The sequence below is a fragment of the Ascoidea rubescens genome, assembly GCF_001661345.1.
Source record: "Ascoidea rubescens DSM 1968 unplaced genomic scaffold ASCRUscaffold_1, whole genome shotgun sequence".
NCBI classification, from domain to species: domain Eukaryota; kingdom Fungi; phylum Ascomycota; class Saccharomycetes; order Ascoideales; family Ascoideaceae; genus Ascoidea; species Ascoidea rubescens.
In genome coordinates this window covers 1,309,033-1,335,368 of record NW_017962913.1, presented here as the reverse complement: position 1 = coordinate 1,335,368, position 26,336 = coordinate 1,309,033, and the positions used below count along the sequence as shown (strand labels likewise).

Genomic DNA, 26,336 nt, shown 5'->3' with positions numbered 1-26,336 from the left:
GCCAGCAGGAGCCCAGCTATATATACCTGCGCTGCTCCAGCTCCTTCTCTGCGTCGCTTCCGGCCGGAGTCTCTCTCCGCCAGAAACGCACGCACACGCTCTGAAACGCAGTCACAACACAGAACATGACTCGGTGCTGACTCAGCCAGATATCCGCAAACAGCCTTGCACGTGCCGTGCACGCCACCGGCGGATTTGTGTCACTTTTCGCGAGTGGGTCTGTTTATCTTGTGTTCCTTCACCAGCTTCTCCTACTTCCTGTGCTTCTTCTGCTTCTTCGTTTCTCTACTCTGCTGCTTCTCCTTACCCGCCATGTACAGAGGTCCCGCTATTTACTCGGACATTGCTGTCCAGCAACAGCTCTTGCACCAACAATCCTCCTACTCTACTCCCGACACTCCTGCCCAAATCGCTGCCAACCACTTAAACAACTTTGTGGCCAACTTCAATCAACAAAATTCGCAGAACGCAAACAGCAACAATGGCGATAATGGAAACAATTTAAATAATGGTAATAATGCAAATAATGGTAACAATAATAATAACAACAACAACAATATCAACAATAATATCAACAATAATATCAACAATAACAATAACTTAAACAACTTAAATAACTTGAACAACTTGAACAACTTGAACAACTTGCACAATAATCCTTATTCTCATTCACCTCAATATACCCCTGTCTCTCAACAACAATTGCAACAGACAATGAACGCTGCTCAACTAGCCGGTCAACACTCTGTTCAATCTCATAATGCTCAATCAAAACCAAGACCACTGCTTCAATCTCAACAATCCCAACAATCCCAACAATCTCTGTTACAAATCAATTCCAATTCTAACTTGCAATCTCAGCAACAACAAAAATTACAATCCCAATCTCAATCTCAATCTCAATCTCAATCTCAATCTTCTGCAACACCTACCCCTTCTGCAAATCAATCAACTCTATCAGTTCAAGACTCCTATTCTATCACTTCTAACAAGGCCCTAGATGACAAAAACGTCTACAAATGGCTTATCGAATTCATTTATGGCCCCAATAAAGAACAAGCCCTATTAGAATTGGGCAAAACAAGAGAAAGATATGACGATTTAGCTTTAGTCCTTTGGCATTCCTTTGGTGTCATGTCTTCTCTACTTAATGAAATCACCTCGGTCTACCCACTACTAGATCCTCCAACTTTGTCTCCTACTGCTTCCAACAGAGTCTGCAATGCCCTAGCTTTACTCCAGTGCGTAGCCTCTCATCCCGATACTAGAATCCTTTTCTTAAATGCTGACTTACCTTTATTCCTATACCCTTTCTTAAACACTGATTCAAAATCAAGATCCTTTGAATACTTGAGACTTACCTCCTTGGGTGTCATTGGGGCCTTAGTTAAAAACGATTCTCCAGATGTTATATCCTTCCTATTAAACACTGAAATCATTCCTCTTTGTCTTAAAATCATGGAATCCTCAACTGAATTATCGAAAACAGTAGCTATCTTCATCGTCCAAAAAATTCTACTAGACGACAACGGTTTAGAATACATTTGCCAAACAATGGAAAGATTTAACGCTGTTAATACTGTACTAAACTCAATGGTTGATCAACTTGTTAAACATCAAACTGCAAGATTACTAAAACATGTAGTAAGATGTTATCTTAGATTAAGTGATAATCAATCTGCTAAAAATGCCTTAATCACTTGTTTACCAAACCCTTTACGTGACTCAACTTTTAAAATAATTCTAAGAGAAGATCCAAATACAAACAAATGCCTTCAAACTTTACTATCAAACTTGAATCAAAATAACTAATACATCACAATATTCCTCCTATTCTTATCTAATCCTTCTTTATCATATTTACCCTCATGTCAATCATATTATATCCTTTCTATTTCTCCATTTTTTTCTCTTACTACCATTTCACTCCTCTGTTTATATGTACCATATAATTTAAACTCTTCAATAAAAAAAAATAAAAAAAAATTATTAACATATAATTAACATAAAATTGCAATTAATTTAATAATTCAAAATAAGTTTTTTTTCTTTTTTTTTTTCTTATCTTTGTTTTGTTTTTTTCTGTTTTTTCCTCTTCCTTCATATTCTCATCTTCATTACGTTATACACTTTTCACTTTTACCTTTTTTTTTGTTTTTTCACTTTTACCTTTTTTTTTGTTTTTCTTATAAATATTAATCTTGATATTTATTTTTCTACTTATTTTCATTTAACTTTTTCATGGGTATGTTTTCACTTATCTTCTTTCTTTATATATGGGTTGTGTCCTTTTGATTGTTTTTTGACTAGTTTTTTTATTTTATTTATTATCTTATATTTTGTTGTTTTTTTTCTTGTCAAATTTAAACTGCTAAATTCTACTATTACTACTTTTTATTTTTATTGTCATTTTCATTTTCATTTTCATTTTACTACCATAACTATCACTATCTAACCTAAATTTTTTAAATGAATTTGAGATTAAAAATAAAAAAATAAAAATGAAAACAAAAATAAATAAAAATTATTATTATAATTAATTAAATACGTTATTTACCTATAAAATAAGATAAATTTTATGCGCAATTTTATTTCTATAACTTTGTGGGATTTTTTCTAAGCCACACTATTAAGAACAACTTCGCTCAATTTAAATGAATCTGCTCTTATAATAGCTTTAGCAATTACACCATCTTTAGAATTTGATGCTAATTTAATAACTCCCGCAATTCTTTCACCATTTATACATTTTCCATATAATTTCAAAAGGTGACTATTTGAACTGTTTTCAAACGTTCTTGTACCTTCAATCGCCATCATTGAAAGATTTTCAATCAATTTATCAATAACTCCTTGTATTCCATCAGTTGAATTATAACTATTCAAACTAAACGTTGCAACATTTTCATTTTCCTTTGAAAGCTCATCCCATATATTTGAAAAATTCCCAACAAATGATGGTATAATAAAATCTCCTGCAATAAGATCCAAATCCTCAATTTGATACTCGTCTTGGAATCCCTCATCTTCTTCACTGACTTCTCCTGTGCTAGGATCAACTTCATGTGTAGTAAATGATAATGTGTTTGAAAATGATTCTGCAATAATATCAAACCCTTCCTCATCAACTGGTCTTTTAAACGATACATAGATAGTCCCCTTAGCTTCAGGTGCCAATGTTTCAATTGGCAAAATAAAATCTTCTTCATAATAATCATTGCTTGGAATTGATACAACTGAAACCATCTTTAATATTATTGATGGCAATGTGTTTTCAACATTAAATTGTAATACTAAATAGTCCTTAAACAAATGTTTAACACATAAAACAACAAACTCAGTTTCCTTTTCTGTAAGCTCTATAATTGAAGATGAATGTAATAATGGACCATGACTAGAAAACTCTTCAATTGAGGCAATTTCTTGACTATATTTTTGTTGTAGTAAATCCTTTTCACTGAATTTATTTTTTTCATTGGAACCATTTGCAGGTGAATGATTAATAGTGCTATCACGATTAGATTTAGTGGGTCGTGTTGGTTCAGTTGAAGTAACAGATGTTTTGCTTTGATATTCAGCAGCTTTGATTTCATCTTCAGAAAGCTGAGGAATGGAAGAGGTATCGAATGGGAGTTCAAATGCTCCCTTTGAAATATATAAGGCCAATTTTTGTTCTAAAATTGGAAATGAATATAATTTTGAGGGTCTAATGAATTCTGAGACAATAATATTTGATGAATCCGAGGTATTTTTCTTTGATTTTAATAATTTTAATGCAAGAGTTGCTCTATCTCTAACTTCATCATCAACATCACAAAGACATCTATTTAGTAAAATTTCAATTGAAGTTCTTATGGTTGGATCATCAATTAAACCAAATTTAGCTAAAGCAGATACTGCAGCAGATCTAACAATTGAATTTTCTAAAACAACTCTATTATAAATATGTCTAATATAAAGAGTAGGGTTTTTGGTTTTGGGACCTTCTTGACCTAATAAATGTAAGATTCTTACAGCTAATTCAGTAAATTCACAGTCCTCAATAAATTCACAAAGGTTTTCTAAAGCAGAATCTCTAGACTCTGGAATGAAATGGATCATATCAAACAAAGCTTCAACTACAGCACTCTTGAATGGGAAACCACCGTCATCTCTTAATACGTCAGATAAAAAGACTAACATCGATTTATATTTGTCTGGGAATTTCAATGATAAGTTTTTAATTGCATCGATTACAACGATTTTGAATTCATCCGATATATCATTCATGAAACTTGAAATTGTTTTTATTAATCTATCAACGGTTTCAGCAGAACCTGTTTTCAATAGAGTTGTGATCGCATAGGTAGCAATTGATCTATTAGAATCGGAAATTAAGTTTTCTAATTCGACATTACAAACAACGACTTTTTCAGGATTTTTCATTGCAACTCTATTTAAGATTCTAACAGCGGCAAATCTTGTAACAGTTCTTGGAATAGATAATAAATCTTGTAAAGTAGAAATGGCAGTTGCGTGTTGTTCATTTGTGAATAAAGAGGATGATAAAATTGCCTTGGAAGCCTCCAAACCAACCATGTCGGATCTGTGTTTTAAGAAATTTGATAATTTGGGGAATAGGGTATTTGCCAAATGAGGGTCGTTAGAATCATGAACTATTTTAGTGATATATTTTATTAATTGTACAATTGCCATTGAGTTCTTAAGAGGAGAATTGACACCGCTTAAGCTTTGGATCATTTTCATTAAAGCCATTTTATCATGACTCCTTAAGATATATAATAAACCCAAAGCATGGTACTGGGTGAAAAAAGTGGATGAAGGAGTTGAAGTGTATAAATCTTGATAAGAAGAATTGCTTGAATTGTTGAATTGATTTGAAGGAAAATATTTTTGGGCAAAAACAGCTTCTTGAGTTTCATTGGTCCATCTTTTGACAACATCTTTGGCTACAGGAATCAAATGGTATGATGAGATCAAAGCAGCAGATGAAACATTTGGATTTCTATCAACAATACAATTTTTGAAGATTCTTTCGGTGGCATGAACCGTGGAGCCATCGAGAACTCTGCTTAAAGTCCTAATTGAGTTTGGTTTGAATATCAAATCGCCATTTTGGATATCTTTCATGATGGAAGAAGTCACCATAAGAACATCATCAGAGATCGTGGCTAGTTCCTTGATGGCCAAATAAATCATTTGACGCAAAGAGGAGGATTTGTGCTGGAACAATTTGGAAATGGAAAAAAATAGAGTAGTTGCCTCTTGACTAGGAAAGGTTTCACCAGAATACAACAATCTCATCAATCTGGATAATAGTAGTCGACATTTTTTGGCGTTGACAGGAGTAGCATTGAAGGCCTGGAGACAGTCCTGGAAAATGGTCATCTTGTCAGGCAATGCGCCTGAGTCGCTGTCCTCAAACTTCTTGTAGGAAAGAGCAGACATTGGGAATGGAGTTGGTTGGAAGCAGCAGCAGCAGAAGAAGAGCTGTTTTCTTCTTTTGATCTGAGCTCTGAAGTTGAAACTTGTTCAAAAATCGCAGCTGCACGTGTTCAACTTCGGCGGTCTTTGGCGGGAATTATGTATTTCCTGATTTGGAGAGCCGGGTCTGGAATTTTCTGGAGGGAAAAAAAAGTGAAAAATCACCAGTAAAACAACAGAATTAAAGCAACAAGTGTTGTAAGCCGCTAGAATTGACGTTAGGATTGTGTCTTTAGAATGGGTCCAAAGAAAGCAGTTGAAGAGAAAAAGATCCTCTTGGGTCGTCCAGGTAATAACTTGAAGTCTGGGATTGTTGGTTTGGCCAACGTTGGTAAATCAACCTTTTTCCAGGCAATCACTAGATGTCCTTTAGGTAATCCAGCTAATTACCCATTTGCCACAATTGATCCAGAAGAAGCTAGAGTTATTGTTCCATCTCCAAGATTGGACACATTGTTTGACATTTACAAGCCTCAAAAGAAGGTCCCTGCTTATATCACAGTCTATGATATCGCTGGGTTAACCAAGGGTGCAAGTGCAGGAGAAGGATTAGGTAACGCATTCTTATCACATATCAGAGCAGTTGATGCAATTTACCAAGTGGTTCGATGTTTTGATGACGCTGAGATTATCCATATTGAAGGGGATGTTAATCCTGTGAGAGATTTGGAGATTATATCAAATGAATTGAGATTGAAAGACATTGAGTTTTCTCAAAAGTATCTTGAAGGTGTTGAAAAGATCACCAGAAGAGGAGGGCAATCATTGGAAGTTAAACAAAAAAAAGATGAAGCTATATTGGTGAATAAAATCATCAAAATGTTAGAAGATGGACATAGAGTAGCAAACCAAACCTGGACATCAAAAGAAGTTGAAGTCATTAATAAAATGCAATTATTGACTGCAAAGTCATCAATTTATTTGATCAATTTATCCGAAAAGGACTACATTAGAAGAAAAAATAAACATTTAAAAAAAATCAAAGAATGGGTTGACAAATATTCTCCAAACGATGTCATCATACCATTTTCTGTTTGCTTAGAAGAAAAACTATCTCATATGGAAACAGATGAAGAAAGGGAAGAAGAATTGAAAAGACTTGGTACACAAAGTGCTTTACCAAAAATTATTACCACAATGAGACAAAAATTGGATTTGATTTCATATTTCACCTGCGGACCCCAAGAAGTTCGTGAATGGACCATCAGAAGAGGTACCAAGGCTCCACAAGCTGCTGGTGTTATTCACAACGATTTGATGAATACATTTATCTTGGCCCATATCACCAAATATCAAGATATTGTTGAATATAAAGATGAGACATTAGTTAAAGCTGCTGGAAAAGTCGCACAAAAGGGTAAAGATTATGTGGTCGAAGATGGCGACATCATTTACTTCAGAGCTGGTGCAGGTAAAAACTAAACTTTTTTCCACTTACAAAACTTTTTTCCACATAACTACTTCAATAAACAACTAATAAAGAATAATTACAACATCAATATAAATCAATAAACGGTAAGTTTTTAGATAGGCTTCGAACAGAGCATCCGTAATTTATTGCTAGAAGCCCTGTTTTTTTCCATTGGACCACGGCCACCGAAAGAAAAATCACGGCCTTTAAAAAACATTTGTTTGAAAAATAAAGCATAGCTAAAGTTCTGATAAGTCGCTTAAATCATTTGAATTTGGTGGTTTGATTTGCATTAACACAATTACAATTACAATTATAATTACAATCACCAAACATGGCTGTTCTTGACATACCAGAGATACCTGGTAATCGTCTTCCTCCCTCTGTCGAAGCACAGCTAAGATACCAAGTGAAAAGCATTTTGAATCTTTCTAACACCTCCTTTCCTGGAAGTCAACCCATCAGTTTTGAAAGAAAACATATCGCTGAAAGATTATTACAACATGATTACTTTTTATGCGAAAAATCTGATGGATTACGATGTTTGATGCTATTGCTATATGAGCCTTCGCTTCACGAAGAAGGTTGTTTTTTTATAACAAGAACCAACGAATACTATCGGGTGTTATTTCCACAACTTCATTTTCCTTTAGAACCTAATGATCCAAACACATTTCATAATGGTACAATTATTGACGGTGAGTTGGTTCTCGATAACGATAAAAATTTAAAATACTTGATCTTTGATTGTCTTGCAATAAATGGTGTAAATCTTTGTTTGAAACCTTTTAATAAAAGATTGGGTAGAATTCAAGAAAACATCATAAAGCCTTTCAATAAATTTAAGATAATTGAATCGAAATTAGTATCAACTTACCCATTTCATATTAGTCTCAAAAACTTTTTTTTGGGAGATCAAATTTCAATAACATTTGATTTAATGAAAAAATTAAATCACAAATCCGATGGTTTAATCTTCACTTGTTGTAATTCTCCTTATATTCAAAACACCGATAAAACATTATTAAAATGGAAACCTGCTGAAGAGAATTCAATTGATTTCAAGATTCAACTAGATTTCAATAAATATATTGATCCAGATATCACAGATCCTAATGATCCAAATCACGAATATATTGATTATGATTCAAAACCAAGTATAAATTTATTGATATGGTTAAATAATCAACAAAATAACAATCCTCAAAATGATAACATCGCTTATAATTATAATTATAATTATAATCATAATCATAATCATAATCATAATAATAATCATAATCAAAACAATAAGGCAAGTTATGAAAAATTTGGCACTCTATCAATAACTGATGAAGAATGGGAAAGTTTGAAATCTCTTAATGAGCCTCTTAATGGCCGGATAGTAGAAGCAAGAAAAAATAAAAATGATACTTGGACAATGTTAAGATTTAGAGATGATAAAGTAAATGGCAATCATGTCTCAGTTGTTACCAAGATTTTAGGCTCGATAAATGATGGTGTAAGTAAACAAGAATTGATTTCCAATCAAGAAGAAATACGGTTCAAACGAAAGGAAAGAGAAGCAAAAAGAAGGCTACATCCTCAACAAGTTCATCCACCCGGAGCTCATCCTGTTGGCACTCATCCTCCTCCTCGTTCAATTCAAGTTCAAAAGAGACCTGCTTCGTTGATTGAAAAAGCAGAAAAAGTGATTCCTACTTATGAAGAAGATTCAGATGAATCTGATAATAAAAGACAGAAAACTAGTTAATGATCAACTGTTTCATATTTAATAAACAAATAATATAACAGGCTAGAAAAAAATGGGGTAAAGTAAATTGAATCATAAAAAAAAAAGACGATCAAAAAAAAAAATAAAAAGAAAAAGAAAAGAAAATAAAAATAAGTTAAAGGACAACAAAAAAAGCGCTGAACAAAACCTAGTTGAAATATTATATACATATAGCCTTTTAAATAATTTTTGAGGTATTTTTTTGGAATTTACCTATGTACTTTTATATCACTTTCTCAGTTATCTAATGATAACTTACTTCTTTGACTTGGTAAGATTTTTCCATTTTTAGGCTCAAATAATTTATGGGCAGTTTTTCTTAATTCAATTTCTTCTTTTGGTGTTAATAATTTAACAACTTCATTTGGTGCGACGAATGTAAAATTGCCAAAGCCAAATTCTCTATCAGACAATTTGCTCAAAACGTATAAATTCATTCTGATGTATCTTACCAATGCTTCTAAATGTAGGTAATCAACATCCTGTTTTGCATTAAATAAGTTTCTCCAGAGAGCATAAGCCAAAGTTATATCATCAGAGACAAATGCTTCATCGTAAGATAATATAGCACCTCTTAATTGATTGTCAAATTCCTTCAAGTATCTATCACGGATTCTACCTGAATGGATATTCATTTCCTCGCTTAATCTTAGCTCAATGTCCTGAAATGTTCTATCAACTATTTTTTGTTGATAGTTTTGACCATACTTTCCTGGCATGGCTCTCATTCTTACAAATAACATCCATTCGTGCAATAAGGTGATTTGATACCACGTTGAAAAGGTGTTTGGCAAACCCAAGGTTTCGTAGTAAAATTTTGCTGTCGAAGATAACTTTTCATTTCTATAATGCAAACCTTGAATCTTACACATTGCATAGTATTTTGAGCCTGCTATGGGACCTGCCCTGATTCTATCCATATCTAAACGAAAAAGCGAGATAAATGCTTCAATAAATGATTCCTTCCATTTGGGTAATTTATAGGTGTCGCTTTCATACTTTGAATTTGAAAGCAAAGGCATTTTTTTTTGTGGATAACGAGTGGTCTTGTCCAAAACATCTTTGGAAGATATATTCGAAGATGAAGCCAATGCGGTTGGAGAAACCAACGTTTCTTTAACACTATGGGCATTGTTTGTGGTTGTGGATTTGCTCTGATTCTGGCTCGACAAACTAGAAGAGAGTAGACGTCTTTGAAAGCCTTGATCCAATAGGCATGAAGCTGGCCTAGGAGATCTGAATGTGGCTGCCACTAATCTGTTGCTGATCATGGTGGGCTGGAGAACTGGATTTTGTAAATAACTGGCTCAACAATTGTAGTGCAAAGGTTGTTTTGGAGCTGAAAAAAATCTCGCTCGAAAGCCAATGAAATCACATGTTTACATGTTTAGTAAAAGCGTATCTTCATGCATAAACACGCGTGTTTATGTGTGATTGCGCGCAATGGCTGAGAATCCGTTATGGTGGATCTATTAAGCCAGAGCCTTTTTGAGGTTTTTGGTGCTTCCACAAACAAACCGAGATGGTGACAATAAGACCATTGCTCTTGGATAAGATTCAATGTAGTTGAGACTTCATTCAGATCCAGATCCAGATCCGGGCTCAGACTCAGACTCGATATTCAATTCTACTGTGCTTTTTCTTGGTTCTAAATCCTTTTCGTCTTCTAAGAATTCTCTATTAGGCAATCTGGGTAAAATCAAATCACAGACTCTTTCTTTCGTCAAAAGCTCATCGACAAATTCATCAATATGATACAACATAACCGGTGAACCATGGTTGGGTCTAAACCTCACCTTTCTGTAATCGTTGTAATAGGTCTCCAATGTTTCGTAAACGTCTATTGAATCAAAACACAATCGAGCATACATCAAGCCTAGACACGTCAAATATTTAAACCGTTTCTGGTTAATATATTCCGAGATTATCTCCTTTGATGGATGTATTTGAAGTAATTTCAACAATAAACATTGAAAGTGTGAGGGTCTTTGATTGGAATCTTGTCCACCGATTATTTTGATCTTAACTGCTTTGTCAAGAATAGTTAACGGTGTTAATCCAAAACAATTCAATTTCCAGTAAATTGTATCCAAAATTCTTTCTCTGATGATTTTTTCAAATAATAAAACGGGATTGACTCCATGAATAAGCTCAGCGTTCTTAGAAAGACCTCTATCCAAGTAAATTACTAAGTCATCTTGGGCTTTTGATTCACTCATTTGCAATTTCTTAGCCAAAACTTTTTCGATGTGGAAATTTTAAAAAAATCCCAATCCTTTCGTTTTTGCTTGTAACAAAATTAGTCACGTGAACAATCTCGGATTTTGCTGATTTTGCTGTCTATTTAAAGTATTTATATATAGATAAGCTGGGAAATGATTTTGAAATTTGAAGATCCACAAAAGAAGAAAAAATAATAAAACATTACATAGTTCAGTAACATGAATAGGAAATTAATAAAACAAAACAAAATAAAATAAAAAAACTCAGTAGAATAGAAATAAAAATACTCTCATGATGGGTTTGATGTTGCTGTTACGATAATACTTTCACTAGTAACAGTGCACCAGGTAGCAGCAATGGAAGTAACTGAGCTAGTGAACAATCCGGTTCTACTGGAACTTGTGCCCTCAATACTTGGTCCAATTGCCTTGACTATCACCGGAACCATTCCACCTGTATCAACAATATAATCTGCATGTCCAATGACTCGAAATATAGAATAAATGGTTCCAGAATGACTGGTAACTGATATAAATGCAGACGAATCATTTGCAAAGATATCGTCCAAAAATCTGTGCGATCTAACGTCATGGGCTTCATTACTTTCGTAGAAATATGGATCCCACAATTCATCCTCTTCAGAAAACCCATCTTCAAATTCAAATTCTGGATATACTTTGCTTAAATATGTCTTGTTCATTCTGATATCTGCTGTATCCACCCCATTATCTTCTCTCAACATTTCCTTAAACACTGGATGAACATATGGCGGAGCAAACAAACCAATATCGTTCCAAGTGTAAATCAATGTTTCAATGGACCTTGTCAAAGGCGAGCAATAAAAACTAGATGGAAAAGGAGCATCTTTTGTCAATTGTTTTTTCCACGATGGATTGTTATCTTTGGCCTGCTGAGTCCCTAACTCAGTTAAATGCCCATCTAACCAAGTCATGGTTCTATTTCCAGGCAAATGAGCCCAATAACAGTCCCATGCCTTCTGTCCATAATATATTTTGGCAGCATTATGAGGCGCCTCTCCATGTCTCGCTAAAAACAATAGTTTATATGCAACATTATCAGGAGAATTGTCATTAAGAATCTTGAGATCAAACTTCACTTGGTTCCATGTATTAGGTGCGATCAACCCAAAGTCGTCAACCAAATAGTTGAAATCAGAAGGAATACTCGAAGGATCGTCCTGGTAAAAATATCCCTTGATCACTTCGTATTTTATGGGAATAAACGTTGGAGTCTTCAAATTATTATTTTTCCCACTAAAAGACTTCAACACTGTAACCTTCGACACCAAAGATTGCTGAAAGGAGACCTTTAGCCAGGTATAAAAAAAGTACATAGCAAATAAACAAAAAACAAGATTTACCAGTAGTAACCTTTTACCTCGAAACATTGTAACCCCAAATCTAACTCAAATTACAACAAATTATGTGCAGCAATGTAACTTATTTGGGTCTTGTTGCTGGTGTCTTTGCTGCTTCATTACATTAATGATAAGGGTTTCCCGTTTTCGTTGAATTGTTTTTAATTTTTCATTCACACATTTGATAGGGAGGTGGAAATATTTCAGCTCAACTACTGATAAGAAACCGTAAATAATGGTGAATACTTGATAAATAAATGATATTTTTCAATGATCGACTTTAAAACTATTATATGGGTGGTAGCATGTTTTTGCCATTTATTTGTATTCATTCTCTGTGATGACGAAGACAGCAAAATGACTCAACTATATAGTTCGTTGAACATTACAAAAGAACTTACGGTTGAAGAAACAATAGCTATAATCAGTCAAAGAGATCTTTCAAGGGAACTAACTATTAATATAACGCCATATGTTGGTGTAAATGTGTCTAATCCAGAAATAATATCTACTAAGGATGATTTAATTCAAAAATTAGATGGTGGCTATTCGATTTTATACCTAGATATCTTTTGGAATGACAGCTCAAGAAATTGGCAATTAGCAAATGAACAATATCTGGATCTTGATGATTTTTTTGATGCTGTGAACATGTATTTGAAGGATTCAAATTATGAAATAGCTAAGAATTCAATTATTTTGATATTTAAATTACAACAAGATTCGATAAATCTGAATATTAATAGAAGAATTAAAAACTTATCAACAAAACTTCGATCGATATTTGATTATAGACTTTATTCCATAGATGATTACAGAAGGGTTGATTTTTATGAGTATCCAACCGTAGATACTTTTCTATTTGAAGATGATAAAAGGGTTATTCCAATTGTATTAAGCAATGCAACAAGTTCAGATTATGTTTTTGTCAATACTTCATTGATTGATTGGAATATAATTCTCTATGATGGAACGAATATAAGTGAATTTACAGAGATTTATGAAAGGGATCATTCAATAATAATAAATAACCCATCAATTAATTGGACAGAAGTAATTGTAAACACGATTTGGACATGGAGAACAGATCAACCCTTTTCTTCAAGATACTTAAAAGAATTATTACAAAATGAGCTGCTTTCAGATGTATTTGACTATATTTATAATTCTGATGATTTTGTTAATGATTTAAATGAAGATAATGGCTACATTGACAATAGTGCTAATGGCAATGGCAATGGCAATGGCAGCAATAGTACAGTTGCATATAATTGTACGATTTCTACAGATTTTGGATGGTTTGTTGATAATTGTTATAATAAACACCATGTTTTATGTGGCAAAAACATTAGTAGTCTTGATAATAATGATATTGATTGGAGAGTCAGTGAATCAAAGGTGAGTTATTTTAATTGTAATGAACAATGCGAGATTGAATTTGGAGAAGAGTATAAAAATTTAGTTCCAAGATTACCCAGTCAGCAAAAATATATAAAAGAGAATCTAAGTTATAAATGGATACATAATGATACCACTACTACTAATACTACTAATATTACTACTACCAGTAATAGTGACGATAGTGGTTATAGTTATTTTAATGAGAGTGGTAATAGAATTAAATATTATGAACAATTTGAAAATTCATTTTGGGTTGATTTCAATTCATTGGATGTTGAAGATTGTTGGGTTAGAGGAGGAGCTAAAGCCAAATGTCCATACTTTTTAGATGAGATAAAAGATAATAGGAATTTTAATTTAATGATGTCAATATTTAGTATAGTGCTTGGATTCGTGATTGGGTTATTGATATTTATTATTAAAATGCAAAAACATTTGCCAATACAGAATAATAGAAAACGATGGAAAAAGACAATTAGTAAGTACAGTGAAAATGAATATGAGGGGGTTCCAGCATAGTGGAAGAAAAAGAAAAAGAAAAAAAAGGGAATATTTGTATTTATTTGGTTGTCTTCTGATCAAATTGATTTAGAAGAATATAATTGTATAGAAACTATTGTATAGAAAGAGATAGAAAAAAAAAATTGAATATGAATTTTGAAAAGAAACTGAAACTGAAACTGAAACTGATTTTGAATTAAAACCAGCAAAATTTCAGGTTTTGTTCCCAGATGAAAGGAGAATCATTTTGCAATTTGTTATGAAATTTAATTGCTGAGATTGAGGAATTTTTTTGATCAATTTCACCATCTAAATCATTCTGAAACCAATTAAGGATTAATTTATTAATTGCAGTAGGGATTTCACTTTGCCATAATAAAATTAAATCCATTTTCTTTTGGTACGCATGATACTGAGATAAATTGATAAGAGATTTAAATACTTTAATTTGATCACCAATTGATAAATTAGTTTCATCGACGAAAGATTTGATTACGAATAATTCGTTTTCATCGCCATGAACGTTATAAGTCCAAATAATAAAACCCACTATTTGACTATTGTTATTAGGATTAAGCAATTTGATACCAAACTGAGAGGGCTTTTCGTGGCCCAAGACAGGTAAAGTAAAAATGGCTCTAGCAAAATGCCATATGTATACATTTGGATCTGGGACACAGGAGACTCTAGTGACTTGATCACTATTGAAATTTGACAACAATTTTTGTTGTAAAGCTTCATTATCAATATCAGTTAAGGGTTTTAAATCGAATCTTGAAATTGGCACAATTGAGAAACCATTTGAGTCAATGGAGTTTGATTCATCATAAACAGATGGAGGTTCAATTGGAGGTAATTTTGAGAGGTTTATTGGTTTTGAGGTATAGCCAAAGTTATCATAATAATCACCAACTTCGGAGTATAATGTCGAAAAGGAATCCTGGCCATATTTTTGCAATAAAATTTGATTTAATTGAATCAACATGATTTTACCCAATCCTTTAGCTCTGTAGTGAGGAAAAATATAAACACCACCAATACATGGTGAAATAAATCTAGTTGGTTTCTTGGTGGTGGCGTCGATCTTGTAATAGTATCTTGCTAGGGATTCACAGCCACCTATAATTAGATCCTGAGAACAGTCCTTGAAGTAGTAGTACTTGAGACCCAATAGATCGTCCTTATCGTCAGAATCATTTGGGTTGCACACCTTCTGTCTACCTAACAAATACTCCCTTTGAACATAAGCATCAGTGGACAATTTGAACCTCCAACTTTTGGAATTTTCGGAGTGACACAAGCTAATGATTTTGGGATCAGTGGTCTCAATCAACTTGTATCTTTCGGATTGGTCGACAGTCATCTTGGTAGAAAAACAGCAAAAGAAGAAGGCAAAGGAAGCAGATCTGAAACAGAAAACAGAGCAAAAGACGAAGCTGGAGATAAGAGAAAGAAAAGCGCAGCAGGACTTGCAAGCGTATTTATAAGACGACGGTCGAAACCATGGCTAACGCGCCAGATACCCGAAGAGGAAACTCGCGACGCTTTTCAGAACCATTCCACTAACGTCAGGCATCAGCGGAGCCTGAGGAAGCTGGCCCTCGCTCGTTATCTGCCTTTGTGGCCACAGGGACGCAGTGTCTCCCAGCAGTAAAACGCAGCAGCTTCAGCTCAGGTCTGCGTGTGGTAACCATATCACACATATGTGTGCGCCCGTTCTATCGCGTGCAGAACCGTTTACAGCCGCTTCCGGATTATCCGCAGGAGTGTCCGTGCTGCGGCTGACAGCTTTCACGTGCCAGAGTCGATATCATATATCTGATATAAAAGCTTCTTCTGCTTCCTGGAGGCTATTCAAGATATATCTCCAATGTCGTCCACTGTGAATTCCATACTTGTGCCCAACTACCAGAACATTTCGTTCAAGTTTGAACCGTATCTCAGAAAGGAGTTCAACTTGGCGTTGGATCCTGATAGACCAGTGTGCAAATTTTTCAAAAATGGTGGTAAATGTCCTAATGGCTCCAGCTGCTACAACAAACATGTCAGTCCCATGTTCAACAACAAAATCGTTTGTAAGCATTGGCTAAGAGGTCTTTGCAAAAAGGGAGACAGCTGCGAGTTTTTGCACGAGTATAATCTCAGAAAGATGCCTGAGTGCTTGTTTTTCACAAAAAATGGGTTTTGTACACAATCTCCCGAATGTCTTTATCTTCACATAGATCCTCAAACAAAGATACCTGAATGTCCTGATTACAATGCTGGTTTTTGTAGAAAGGGTCCCAAATGCGAAAAGAGGCACATCAGAAGAAAACTTTGTCCCTACTATTTGACTGGGTTTTGTCCATTCGGAAAACGTTGTGATAATGGATCTCATCCAAAATTTAATTTACTTAATGACTTTTTAAAAATAAAAAGTGACGAGGAGTATTTAGCTGAAGCAAAAGCTGAAGCTGGGGAAAAAGCAAAAGCAGAAGCAGAAGAAGCAGAAGCAGAAGCTCAGGTGCAAGCCCAAGCTCAAGCACAAGCTGACTCAAATTCTAAATCCGAAAATAAAAATGAAATCGAACTCAAAACCACATTAAGTCCATCAGAAGAAAACATTAATCAGAATATGAAACTTGATCTCAACTAAGCTGTATTTTTTTCTTCAATTCATGTTTGTAACTTATAATATCATTATTTTCAAATTTTATCTTTATTGACCATTCATCATTTTTTATTAACTTTTCATTAATTTTAGTTTATCTATTCATTTATTTATCTATTTCTTTTATTCTATATGTTGTATATTACAAATTACTATTTTCTGATTTTTAGTTGTTAATCTTTAATCAAGATTCTCGATCTTTTTATGACTAAATCCATACTCTTCACAATACCTTTTAGCTTTTTCAATTACACATTCAACCATCTTTCTTGATTCTATTTCAACTAGAAGATTATTCTTTTTTTCGTTCTTCTTTCCTTTATCTTGATCATTTTCTAACTTCTTATCTATATATATTGTTTCTTCTTTATTTAAAGAATTTAATAAATACTTTAACATACCTCTGACATGTATAACAATAACATTGGAATCCGATTCAGACAATGTTATCCCCATATAATCTTCCTCTGTATATTGATTATCAACTAAATCCCAATATGCTACACTATTAGGCATTAAAACACTGAATTTTGAAAAACATGCTTGATCATTTGGCAATTCTTCATCCCATGATAATACTTCAATGTTAAAATCAACGCTTGAACTGATTAACTCAATTTTATATTTCTCTTTTTCATTGTCATTGTCATTGTCATTTTTATTTTCATTTTCATTTTCATTTTTTTCACTATTTTCGCTATTTTCCTTACTGAAAAGAAATAAATGTGGTCTATATATTCTTTCACCACATCCACAATTTTTCAAATGGGTCTTTGCAAACCCAATCCAAATATCCTTTCTTTCAAACTTATTCTTTAATATTTCCTGTAAATTATTATTAAATTTCTCTCTTAATAACCCCTTTATGGGAAATAAATTTGTACCTCCTCTCATAACACTGATTTCATTGTTTTCATTAGTATTTTTATTTATATCAGCTAATTCTTGATAAGTTTTTAGGCATAATCCATTGTCTAAATTGCATTTTAATATAGTTAATGGCGATATATTATAGATAAAATTAATATACCCAAATTTTGAATTGACTCCAATTTGATATTTAATTTCAATTAAATGGTCATTATCGAGATAATCTTTTTCATCAATAAAGGGTTTCCAGTTTTTTTCCTTTTTTTTAACAGTTTCCCCGATTATTTGAAAATGAATTAAATGCTTTTGAAATGGTAAATAAGCATGCATAGCTCTGATATTATCAATTTCATCTCCTAAATCCATATTAAAGATAATCACAGGCTCTTCGTCAATATTATTGTTTATAAAATTGGGTTTTAATATAACCCTGGGATCTTCGGGTCCAAAATATTTAGCTCCTTTATTAGTATGATAATAAAATGGAATATTTAAAATTGTGGGAAACTTGTCCTTTATTATGTTATTTGGAAAATAATTCAATTCATTCCAATTATTATCAAAAAGCTGAACAGATAAAAAACTTGTAATCGGATAATTCTTCACACCAATAATTGAGTAGGCAATTCTACTGATCATAATATTGATATTCAATTTTTTGATAAAGACCGATGAGCCACTATATTGATACCAATTTGCATCAACAAGCTGATCTTCAGTTTTGAATTTGGAGTAGTCATCGCTAAATATGTCTTTATACTTGGAATTCATTATAATTTTTCTAAATTTTTTTAAATTTGAGTGATTTGTTAATGTGATCTTTGGGGTAGAAACCTGTATCGAATCATTTTGAGAAAGTGAAGAGCACGAATATGAAGGAACAAAAGAATTTTGTTTTAGTAAAGTTTTTTGTTCAAATATTGTAAAACTTTTAAAACTTTTAAAACTTTCAATGTAATAATCAATGTAATTTAGTGATTTGATCGATTGGCCGATTGGAGTGTTAAATGAAGCAGATAGCCTTGGACGAGTTAGTTTATTAAAAGCATAATGAGCATCATCTTGGTATAGGAAAACTTTTAAGAAATTGAATATGGTTAAAAAGAATATCAAGATAAATATAAACAAGTATTTGTTTTTAATAAATCTTTTTCTCAAAGTGAAGTTGATATTTATCATTTGCATAGCAAGAAAGATATGAAGCTATACACCAGATTTAATGGTTAGCATTTCAACTTGGCTAGTCAAATGAATAATAAGCTAGATAGTCTTTCTTTAACGAATGGAAAGCAGCAGCTATGTGATTTGACAGTTTATTCAACAGGAGGTTCCAGCAAAAGAAGCATTTCTACAGGAAAGTATGGTTAAATGCTAAATTTGTTCATGTGGTTGGAGGCTGTTTAACCTTTTAAGCCGCCATAATTTGTTAACACAAAGGTGTTGGGTGGAAGTGTTTATTGGTGAATATTTGCAAATACATATCAACAGGATTCTACACGAGATTGGATGCATTTAAGATGGTTTTTACTTGCTGAACATTTTCCAGAATAGAGAAGAGACAGAGGAAGTGTTTGTCGATTGTGGAATATAAGTAGCTGGGTTGATTTTGATCTGTGGAGTGGAGGAAGAGGCCCCCATCAAGTGTCTCTTTAAGGCGTCAACGAGATGAGGAGCGGTTTCTTTGTAGCATCTCTCGAGTTCTCTGTCCTCAAGAAGATAGAACTTTTGGGAGGGCATGGGAGCCATCAAGTTATAGCCTCTGATGATATCGTTAAGGGATCTGAGAGTGGGTGTTAGAGACGACTTTTGAGAGTTTTCCCAAGCAGGATCTCGTAGTAGTGGGCCAGTTTTGTTGATTTCGTTATCAGCAAATGATTGCATTATTTGCAATTTCTGCTGATTGTTTGAATTCTTGTTGTTCTCAATGACCAGATTGATGGCTCTTGATCTCCATTTTTTCTGCAAGCCTTGTCGAAAATGCTTTATTTGAAGATCAACAGAAGTCTGCTTTTCGATCCAGGGGGGAACAATGTCTTGTTTGATTAGTATATTGTTCATATGGTATTCTGTTCGATCCAAATGAGGATTGGATTGGTGAGGATTAGAGGCCATAGGCTTGCCTCTGTTGGGCAAATTATCAAACTCGCCTCTTTTTCGAGCTTCTTCTATTCTTTCATCGGCCAAACTGGATATAGCACTTATGGTGGAGGCGAAAGAAGTTGGACCCAATAGTTCAGGACCTAGCAATCTTTCTCTGTACATTTCTTTAAAGCCATCGTCTTCCTCCTCTTGTGGTGACTTTGTTTCAGATATTTTTGATAGTGAGTAGTCCAATGATTTTTCTCTAGCTTCAGAGAATCGATCAGAAACACTTTTTCTCTTTGCTATTGGCATCTTCAAAAGCCCATTTCCTGATATCTTTTGTTTCAATGGCTTGTGGGAATCCACCAACATTCTAAGATTGGCATCGTGGACTGATTCCTCGCCAGTCCAGGGAGCACTCAAGGCATTGTCCTTCGAGAACTTGTCGATGTTCTTGGGGATCTTTTCGCTGATGTATATTTGCTTCTCATGCTTCTTGAAAAATTTGCTGTTCTCCAAAAAGGACTCCTCGGCTAGCTGTTCGAGCCTTCTCTTCATGTAGCCCTCGTCAGAAGTCTTTTTGCTGAGGGACGTAACGAAAGACCTGGTGAGGAAACTGGTAAGGACGAAGGGGCAAGCTGATGAGCTTCCCCAGAGGCTCTGGCTTCTCACACCCATTGGCATCAGTTGTAGCTTACCCATGGAAGCTCGGTGGCGATCCAGCTGCTGCTGCTTCCGGAGAAGAGCCTCCAGCCCACGTTGGCCCTGCCCAACGCTGCTTTTGTCTCACCATGTTTCCATGTGATAACCTCTGCTTATCTTTGGCCTTCGTCTGTTTCCTTTATAACCCTCGTTGCCCCCAGCTGTTCTTCCTGCCAACTTTGGCATCGCTTTGTTCTTTTGCACCTCCAGAATGAGCTCCAAGCCCTTGTGCATTGGCCACAGAGGCTTCAGAAGACTATTTCCCGAAAACACCTTGCTTTCCTTCACCCAGGCCAGAAACGCCGGCTGCGATATTATCGAGACTGATGTCCAGCTCTCAAAGGACGAAGTGGTTGTTATTTGCCATGACTCAAAGACTGGAAGAGTCTTTTCTGACGACTTGAACATCTACGAGTCCACCTTGGAACAGTTGCAGACCATCAGAACAAACAAGGAGCCTCATGAGTCGATGCCCACCTTCAAGCAGTTGATTGCCTGGTTTCTAAAGCCAGAAAATTCAAAGCTTAAGATCATGCTAGATGTCAAGAGGTCAAACAACTTGAAGATCTTGGATATAATTTTGAGTGATTTGTTGTCTTTTAATCCAGACAGGGAATTCTGGGTTCCCAAGATTCAGTTTGGTTTGTGGGACTTGAATTTTTACTCCTACGCTATTCAAAACGACTTGTTAAAAGGATTTGAGATCATCAACATCAGTTTCTCGCCCAAGGTTTCATTGAAATTGTTGGAACTAAGTGATAAACAAGACGATGGGTTAAAAATCAAAGGTGTGTCACTTCTTCATCTTTCAACTTGGGACAACAATCTATTTTCCAAAAATTTGAAAAACGATTCGTTTATGAAGAACTTTTTGATTGAACAATGCGATAAAAAAAAACTAGATCTTTATTTTTGGACTGTTAATGCCAAACAAGATTTGATCTGTGCAATCAATTTTCCTTATGTCAAGGGTGTCATCACTGATAACCCTGATCATTTAAAGGAATTATTAGATAATTATACCGATATAACAATTATTAATACCAAAGATTCCAAAGATTCTGAAGAGTCTGGAGAGTCTGGGAAGTCTGGAGATTCTGAAAACGAGTATCTCAATCTAAAATTATCTCAACTACAAAGACTATACCCTTCGAATTTCTCAAATTTAGGCATTAAAAGATTTATCTTTTATAAATGGTATAATTTGACTGAATTGTGTTATTTAAACAACTGGATGGGTCTACGTTTAAGTAAAAAACTAACAGTTGGTGTGATCTTCATCTCTGTTTTCAAAATATTTAATATTTTCTAATTCAAATTAAACTCAATCAAATCAACTCTTTTCTTTTTTATTTTACTTTCAGTTTTAGGTGTTTTGTTTTTGTTTTTTTTTTCATTTTGTTTTTTTATTACTACTTTTCTAAATTAAGTTAAGCTTTGAAACACCCGAACCAAATGGTTTATCAAAGACTTATCTTCCTTCTTTATACTGTAGGGTCAAATATAAGTAAATTAACACTCTTCCTTTACTTACTTGTTCACGGACCTATTTAGTTGATAAATCTTACTGATTTACTTCTAATAATCTCAACATATTTGAGGAATAACAAAAAAAAAATCTGGCCATTCTAAATATTCTAGCCCTTTAACACTCTTACTATTTATGCTAACTAAATATAAAATTAAATAAATACAAAACTAACTTAATTTGAATATTCCCTACAAGTTTCACTATCTATCACGAATACAAAACAATACAAAATAAAATATTGTAAAACATTAAAAAATATTAAAAAATATTAAAAAATATTAAAAATATTGTAACTGTAAATAACATTACAATCCAACCCTGTCAAATAAAAAACAAAAAAACAAAATTATTTCACTAAACTGACTCACTTTATTAAATTCACTTTATTAAATCCACTATTGAATTCACTTTATATTGTTGTCAATTTCTTATGGGTTTTAAGTCCTTCACCTTGAGATAAGATCATATTCTTGTACTGTGTTTTTGCACTGAATTTCCGGATTACAGTTGCTACTAGGAGTTTGAAACCAGAAGGAGTAATTATATATGTTCCAAACTGACCAAGCTGATAACAATCCACCAATATATCTTCCTATAGCTTCGTATCCGGTTCTTGAAAAAATCTGTCTGTTGTGATAAAGCTGTTTCCCAAGAGAAGACAAAAAAAATTGCATTACTTTATCTTAGATAAAGATAAACATTCCCATATTACCAGATTTGAATCGCTTGTCATATTTATTTGTTTCCACCCCATAATATTGTCCTTTCTCCCAGTTCCCCAGTTGCTGAGACAAAAAAACCCATCACAGCACAGCTTTTTGTGGTCCCTGATTACCACTAATTAGCTGGTGTAGGTAAAAAACCAACAATTGGAGCCACAGACAGTATATTCACCAAGAGCGATGGAGCACTGTCCATGGGAAGCCGGAGCAGAGCATAATAGAAAAAAAAATTAAGCTTCTTCCAATATTATTTATTTTATTTTTTGCAGACAGTCCTCTGTTGATTTCTCTGCTCTTAATTCCTTAATAATGATCTTGGAATCGGCAAATCTCTGGCTGTGGTTGCAGTGAGCTAAATGATATTCAATAAGGTGAATGATATTCAATTTTCAAACACCCTGCTTGAGGGTTTCTGGTTGCAACATTGACTATGCTGGTCTCATTTCTAGCAGATTTTGGCTAAACATTGCACAGTCTCTCTGGCAATAAACACTCTTTCCAGCAAAAATTCGCTTTTTGGTGGGAAACAGCTCCAATTTCTCCACCAGAAACAGACTCTATCATCGTTTTCTATATGGCCCTGCTACCTTAGGCGTGTGTGTGCAGTCTACTGTACACCGCCGCGTGTGTTGCAGAGACACACGCACACACTCTCCCTCTCAAAAAGAGACGAAACGGCATCCGCTAAACTCACAGTGTGAGAGTCACCCATTGGAAACAGAACGTCCGCGCGTCAGCACGACAGAAGTGCGTTGGAAAGCATCATCTACAGCGCTGACTGAGATGGAAAAGTTGAGCTTGATAAGGTCTTTCGGTTATTCAGTTATATTTTTTTATGTTCAAAATTTCACCCATTCATAAGAATCTAATTTCTAATTTCAATCTAAAATTTTCCATATTCCTTTAAATAGCCCCAAGATGAATGAATAATTTTCAATTTTATTATTTTTCTTTTCTTTTTTATTCAATTTGTAATATAAATATATACATCAATACTATATTAAGACCTATCAGCGTCTTCATCATTTTATTGTGTTTTTTCCTTTGTCCTTTGTTTTTTTATCTTATCTTAGCCTATCGATTCTCAGATCAAAATGACAAAGACTCTAGAACTCGAAAACCTTCCAAAGAATCCAGTACGTAATCCCTTTCTTTTTCCTTCTTCCATTTTTTCGACCACTTTTAGTTTCCAAAGACTAACAACAACCACTTCAATTCTTCCAATCAGGTAATTATTGTAGGCGGTGGATTGGCTGGTTTAAGCGCTGCTCATCAATGTCTTATTAATGGTTCCAACGTCGTTCTTTTAGACAAGCAACCCTTTTTCGGAGGCAATTCAACCAAGGCAACAAGTGGAATCAATGGTTCGTTAACCAATACCCAAATTGACTTAAATATTAAAGATTCTCCTTTAAATTTTCTTAATGATACTTTAAAATCTGGTAAAAATCAAGGTGACCCAAAACTTGCAAAGGTTTTAACGTATCAGTCTGCTTCTACAATTGATTGGCTTGAGGAAAATTTCAATTTAGATTTGTCTCTAGTTTCAAGATTAGGTGGCCACTCTCAACCAAGAACTCATCGAGGCAAGAGTGCAAGATTTCCAGGAATGGAAATCACTTTTGCTTTAATTGAAAAATTGGAGTTTTTAGCCAAAGAAGATCCATCCAGAGTTTATATTTCAAGCAGATCCAATGTGATTGAATTAATCAAAGACCCTGACAATTCTGATATCATAATTGGTTTAAAATTTGAAAAATTACTTCAAACTTATAGTATTTATGGTCCTGTCATTCTAGCCACTGGCGGTTATGCAGCTGATTATAACAATAAAAACAATGATTCCCTACTCGCCAAATATCGTCCAGATTTATTACACTTACCAACCACCAATGGTAACCATGCTACTGGAGATGGTCAAAAATTAGTTATTAACGCTGGTGGAATCGGTATTGATTTAGATAAAGTCCAGGTTCACCCCACTGGTTTAGTCAATCCAAAAAATCCAAATTCAAAATTCATATTCTTAGCAGGTGAAGCATTAAGAGGTGAAGGAGCCATCATGATTGACGCTGATGGAAAAAGATTTTGTGACGAACTAGGCACAAGGGATTATGTCTCCAATGAAATGACTAAAGTAAAGGGTCCAATCCGATTGATAATGAACTCAAAGGCTGTAAAAGCTCTACCATTTCATGTTAGACATTATAGAAGTCGAAAATTAATGGAAACATTTACTGGTGAAGAACTAGTTAAAGAAATTGGATGCGAAAAAAAAGTTTTGCAAACTGAATTTGATAATTATAATAAATACGCAAACTATAAGGTAAAACATCCAAGAAGAACCATTGATCCATTTGGAAAAACGTTTTTTTCTGCTACTCCATTTAGTTTAGATGATACCTTTGAGGTATCGATCATTACCAGAGTTGTTCATTTTACAATGGGCGGTGTTAAAATTGATCCTCAAGCGAGAGTTGTCTCAAAGGAAACAGAAAAACCAATGGATGGGTTATATGCAGCAGGCGAATTAGCAGGCAATATTCATGGATTTAACAGACTAGGTGGATCAAGTTTATTGGCTTGTGTTTGCTTCGGTAGAGTTAGTGGGAATTCTGCCACTTCGTATTTGTTGAAAAATTTATCCAATCAAAAGCCAATACAAGCTCCAATTCCTCCAAATAATATGAATAGTACGAACAATATGAATATGAATAAAAATTCAGGCTTTGATATGGATATGAATGAAATCTTATTAAATTTAGATCCCTCAAAACCCAATAAAATTGTGGTTAGTTTTAATAATCAAACATTAGCTGAAAATTTCTTCTCTCAAGGTAATTTCAATAGTAATAGCAATAATAATAATAACAATAATAGCAACAATTCAACTAGAGAAGAACAACCGTTAAAAATAGACACAGTTTTAACAATTCCACCTCAAGAATATACCATGGAAGAAGTCGCTAAGCATAATAGTGAAGAGAGTTGTTGGGTTGTGGTTAAAAATGTTGTTTTAGATCTCACATCATTTTACAATTTGCACCCAGGAGGAAAGAATGCATTGATTAATTTTGCTGGACAAGATGCTACCGAAGCATTCGGAATGTTGCACGATGATAATGTGATTTTGAAATATGCCCCAACCACAGTGATTGGAAGAATCAAGGGAAAGGAGCCATTTTTAAAATGCTAAGCATTTCCAGATTGAGTAACAGCATTACCACACAACCACACAACCACACTATCACACTATCACATTATCACTATTCTTTTCATATTGTCCCTATATTGCATGTACATAAATAGTATCCTATTGTTTGTATTCTATTTTTTTTTGATTTAAATATTGTATTTTCCAGCTACGTCTTCTCAGTAGCTTTATTATATATCTTTTGACTGTTGGCTTAAATAAACTTGTTGTGTCTGTTCGGACTAGGAAAATGCACAGAATCATGCACAATAGCAACGGACTTGGTAAGGTGCACGGTAGCGCCGCAAAAACGCAAAGTGCACCGAAGCAAAGCCGGCACGGGACTGCGGGGTTGCCCGGTGTGGGCGGTTTCGGTTTGGGCGGTTTTCGGTTTGGGCGCGAAATGATCTTCGA

General features: G+C 34.1%; 14 protein-coding genes across 14 annotated transcripts; 7 read left to right on the top strand and 7 right to left on the bottom strand.

Moving 5' to 3' along the window:
* Positions 1 to 276: 276 nt before the first annotated feature.
* CAF40 (CCR4-NOT core subunit CAF40) lies at positions 277 to 1,985 on the top strand (the record flags this gene model as incomplete). The annotated part of the gene is made up of 1 exon (XM_020192344.1): positions 277 to 1,985. A coding segment is annotated over exon 1 (1,256 nt), but the record flags the coding sequence as incomplete, so codon positions are not given.
* Positions 1,986 to 2,437: 452 nt separating this feature from the next.
* Positions 2,438 to 5,478, bottom strand: SEC21 (coatomer subunit gamma). The gene has a single exon (XM_020192343.1). It carries the CDS (start codon positions 5,446 to 5,448, stop codon positions 2,617 to 2,619), a length of 2,832 nt encoding a protein of 943 aa, XP_020050084.1. The 5' UTR covers positions 5,449 to 5,478; the 3' UTR covers positions 2,438 to 2,616.
* Positions 5,479 to 5,504: 26 nt separating this feature from the next.
* On the top strand, positions 5,505 to 7,068 carry OLA1 (Obg-like ATPase). The gene has a single exon (XM_020195262.1). It carries the CDS (start codon positions 5,722 to 5,724, stop codon positions 6,904 to 6,906), a length of 1,185 nt encoding a protein of 394 aa, XP_020050083.1. The 5' UTR covers positions 5,505 to 5,721; the 3' UTR covers positions 6,907 to 7,068.
* Positions 7,069 to 7,229: 161 nt separating this feature from the next.
* On the top strand, positions 7,230 to 8,741 carry CEG1 (mRNA guanylyltransferase; the record flags this gene model as incomplete). The annotated part of the gene is made up of 2 exons (XM_020191106.1): positions 7,230 to 8,071; positions 8,195 to 8,741. The coding sequence occupies 2 exons, from the start codon at positions 7,230 to 7,232 to the stop codon at positions 8,646 to 8,648; spliced, it is 1,296 nt and encodes a 431-aa protein (XP_020050082.1). The 3' UTR covers positions 8,649 to 8,741.
* Positions 8,742 to 8,746: 5 nt separating this feature from the next.
* Positions 8,747 to 9,920, bottom strand: CBP3 (Cbp3p). Its single transcript, XM_020192342.1, has one exon. The coding sequence runs from the start codon at positions 9,689 to 9,691 to the stop codon at positions 8,906 to 8,908; it is 786 nt and encodes a 261-aa protein (XP_020050081.1). The 5' UTR covers positions 9,692 to 9,920; the 3' UTR covers positions 8,747 to 8,905.
* Positions 9,921 to 9,954: 34 nt separating this feature from the next.
* PRP38 (U4/U6-U5 snRNP complex subunit PRP38) lies at positions 9,955 to 10,899 on the bottom strand. Its single transcript, XM_020192341.1, has one exon. It carries the CDS (start codon positions 10,886 to 10,888, stop codon positions 10,244 to 10,246), a length of 645 nt encoding a protein of 214 aa, XP_020050080.1. The 5' UTR covers positions 10,889 to 10,899; the 3' UTR covers positions 9,955 to 10,243.
* Positions 10,900 to 10,985: 86 nt separating this feature from the next.
* On the bottom strand, positions 10,986 to 12,495 carry ASCRUDRAFT_73554 (histidine phosphatase family protein). Its single transcript, XM_020192340.1, has one exon. The coding sequence runs from the start codon at positions 12,244 to 12,246 to the stop codon at positions 11,182 to 11,184; it is 1,065 nt and encodes a 354-aa protein (XP_020050079.1). The 5' UTR covers positions 12,247 to 12,495; the 3' UTR covers positions 10,986 to 11,181.
* A 132-nt stretch (positions 12,496 to 12,627) lies between these two features.
* Positions 12,628 to 14,190, top strand: MTC6 (Mtc6p; the record flags this gene model as incomplete). Its single annotated transcript, XM_020191196.1, has 1 exon — positions 12,628 to 14,190. The coding sequence occupies one exon, from the start codon at positions 12,628 to 12,630 to the stop codon at positions 14,188 to 14,190; it is 1,563 nt and encodes a 520-aa protein (XP_020050078.1).
* Positions 14,191 to 14,279: 89 nt separating this feature from the next.
* ASCRUDRAFT_98692 (uncharacterized protein) lies at positions 14,280 to 15,638 on the bottom strand. Its single transcript, XM_020195263.1, has one exon. It carries the CDS (start codon positions 15,533 to 15,535, stop codon positions 14,369 to 14,371), a length of 1,167 nt encoding a protein of 388 aa, XP_020050077.1. The 5' UTR covers positions 15,536 to 15,638; the 3' UTR covers positions 14,280 to 14,368.
* Positions 15,639 to 16,042: 404 nt separating this feature from the next.
* Positions 16,043 to 16,807, top strand: ASCRUDRAFT_29718 (cleavage polyadenylation factor RNA-binding subunit YTH1; the record flags this gene model as incomplete). Its single annotated transcript, XM_020190136.1, has 1 exon — positions 16,043 to 16,807. The coding sequence occupies one exon, from the start codon at positions 16,043 to 16,045 to the stop codon at positions 16,805 to 16,807; it is 765 nt and encodes a 254-aa protein (XP_020050076.1).
* A 195-nt stretch (positions 16,808 to 17,002) lies between these two features.
* On the bottom strand, positions 17,003 to 18,463 carry ASCRUDRAFT_29770 (glycosyltransferase family 91 protein; the record flags this gene model as incomplete). The annotated part of the gene is made up of 2 exons (XM_020190140.1): positions 17,003 to 17,451; positions 17,512 to 18,463. 2 exons carry the CDS (start codon positions 18,461 to 18,463, stop codon positions 17,003 to 17,005), a joined length of 1,401 nt encoding a protein of 466 aa, XP_020050075.1.
* Positions 18,464 to 19,104: 641 nt separating this feature from the next.
* Positions 19,105 to 20,827, bottom strand: ASCRUDRAFT_73552 (uncharacterized protein). Its single transcript, XM_020192339.1, has one exon. The coding sequence runs from the start codon at positions 20,450 to 20,452 to the stop codon at positions 19,217 to 19,219; it is 1,236 nt and encodes a 411-aa protein (XP_020050074.1). The 5' UTR covers positions 20,453 to 20,827; the 3' UTR covers positions 19,105 to 19,216.
* PGC1 (phosphatidylglycerol phospholipase) lies at positions 20,688 to 21,788 on the top strand (the record flags this gene model as incomplete). Its single annotated transcript, XM_020190084.1, has 1 exon — positions 20,688 to 21,788. One exon carries the CDS (start codon positions 20,688 to 20,690, stop codon positions 21,786 to 21,788), a length of 1,101 nt encoding a protein of 366 aa, XP_020050073.1.
* A 2,035-nt stretch (positions 21,789 to 23,823) lies between these two features.
* On the top strand, positions 23,824 to 25,925 carry ASCRUDRAFT_78794 (FAD-dependent oxidoreductase-like protein; the record flags this gene model as incomplete). The annotated part of the gene is made up of 2 exons (XM_020194295.1): positions 23,824 to 23,865; positions 23,958 to 25,925. 2 exons carry the CDS (start codon positions 23,824 to 23,826, stop codon positions 25,923 to 25,925), a joined length of 2,010 nt encoding a protein of 669 aa, XP_020050072.1.
* Between the last annotated feature and the right edge of the window lie 411 nt (positions 25,926 to 26,336).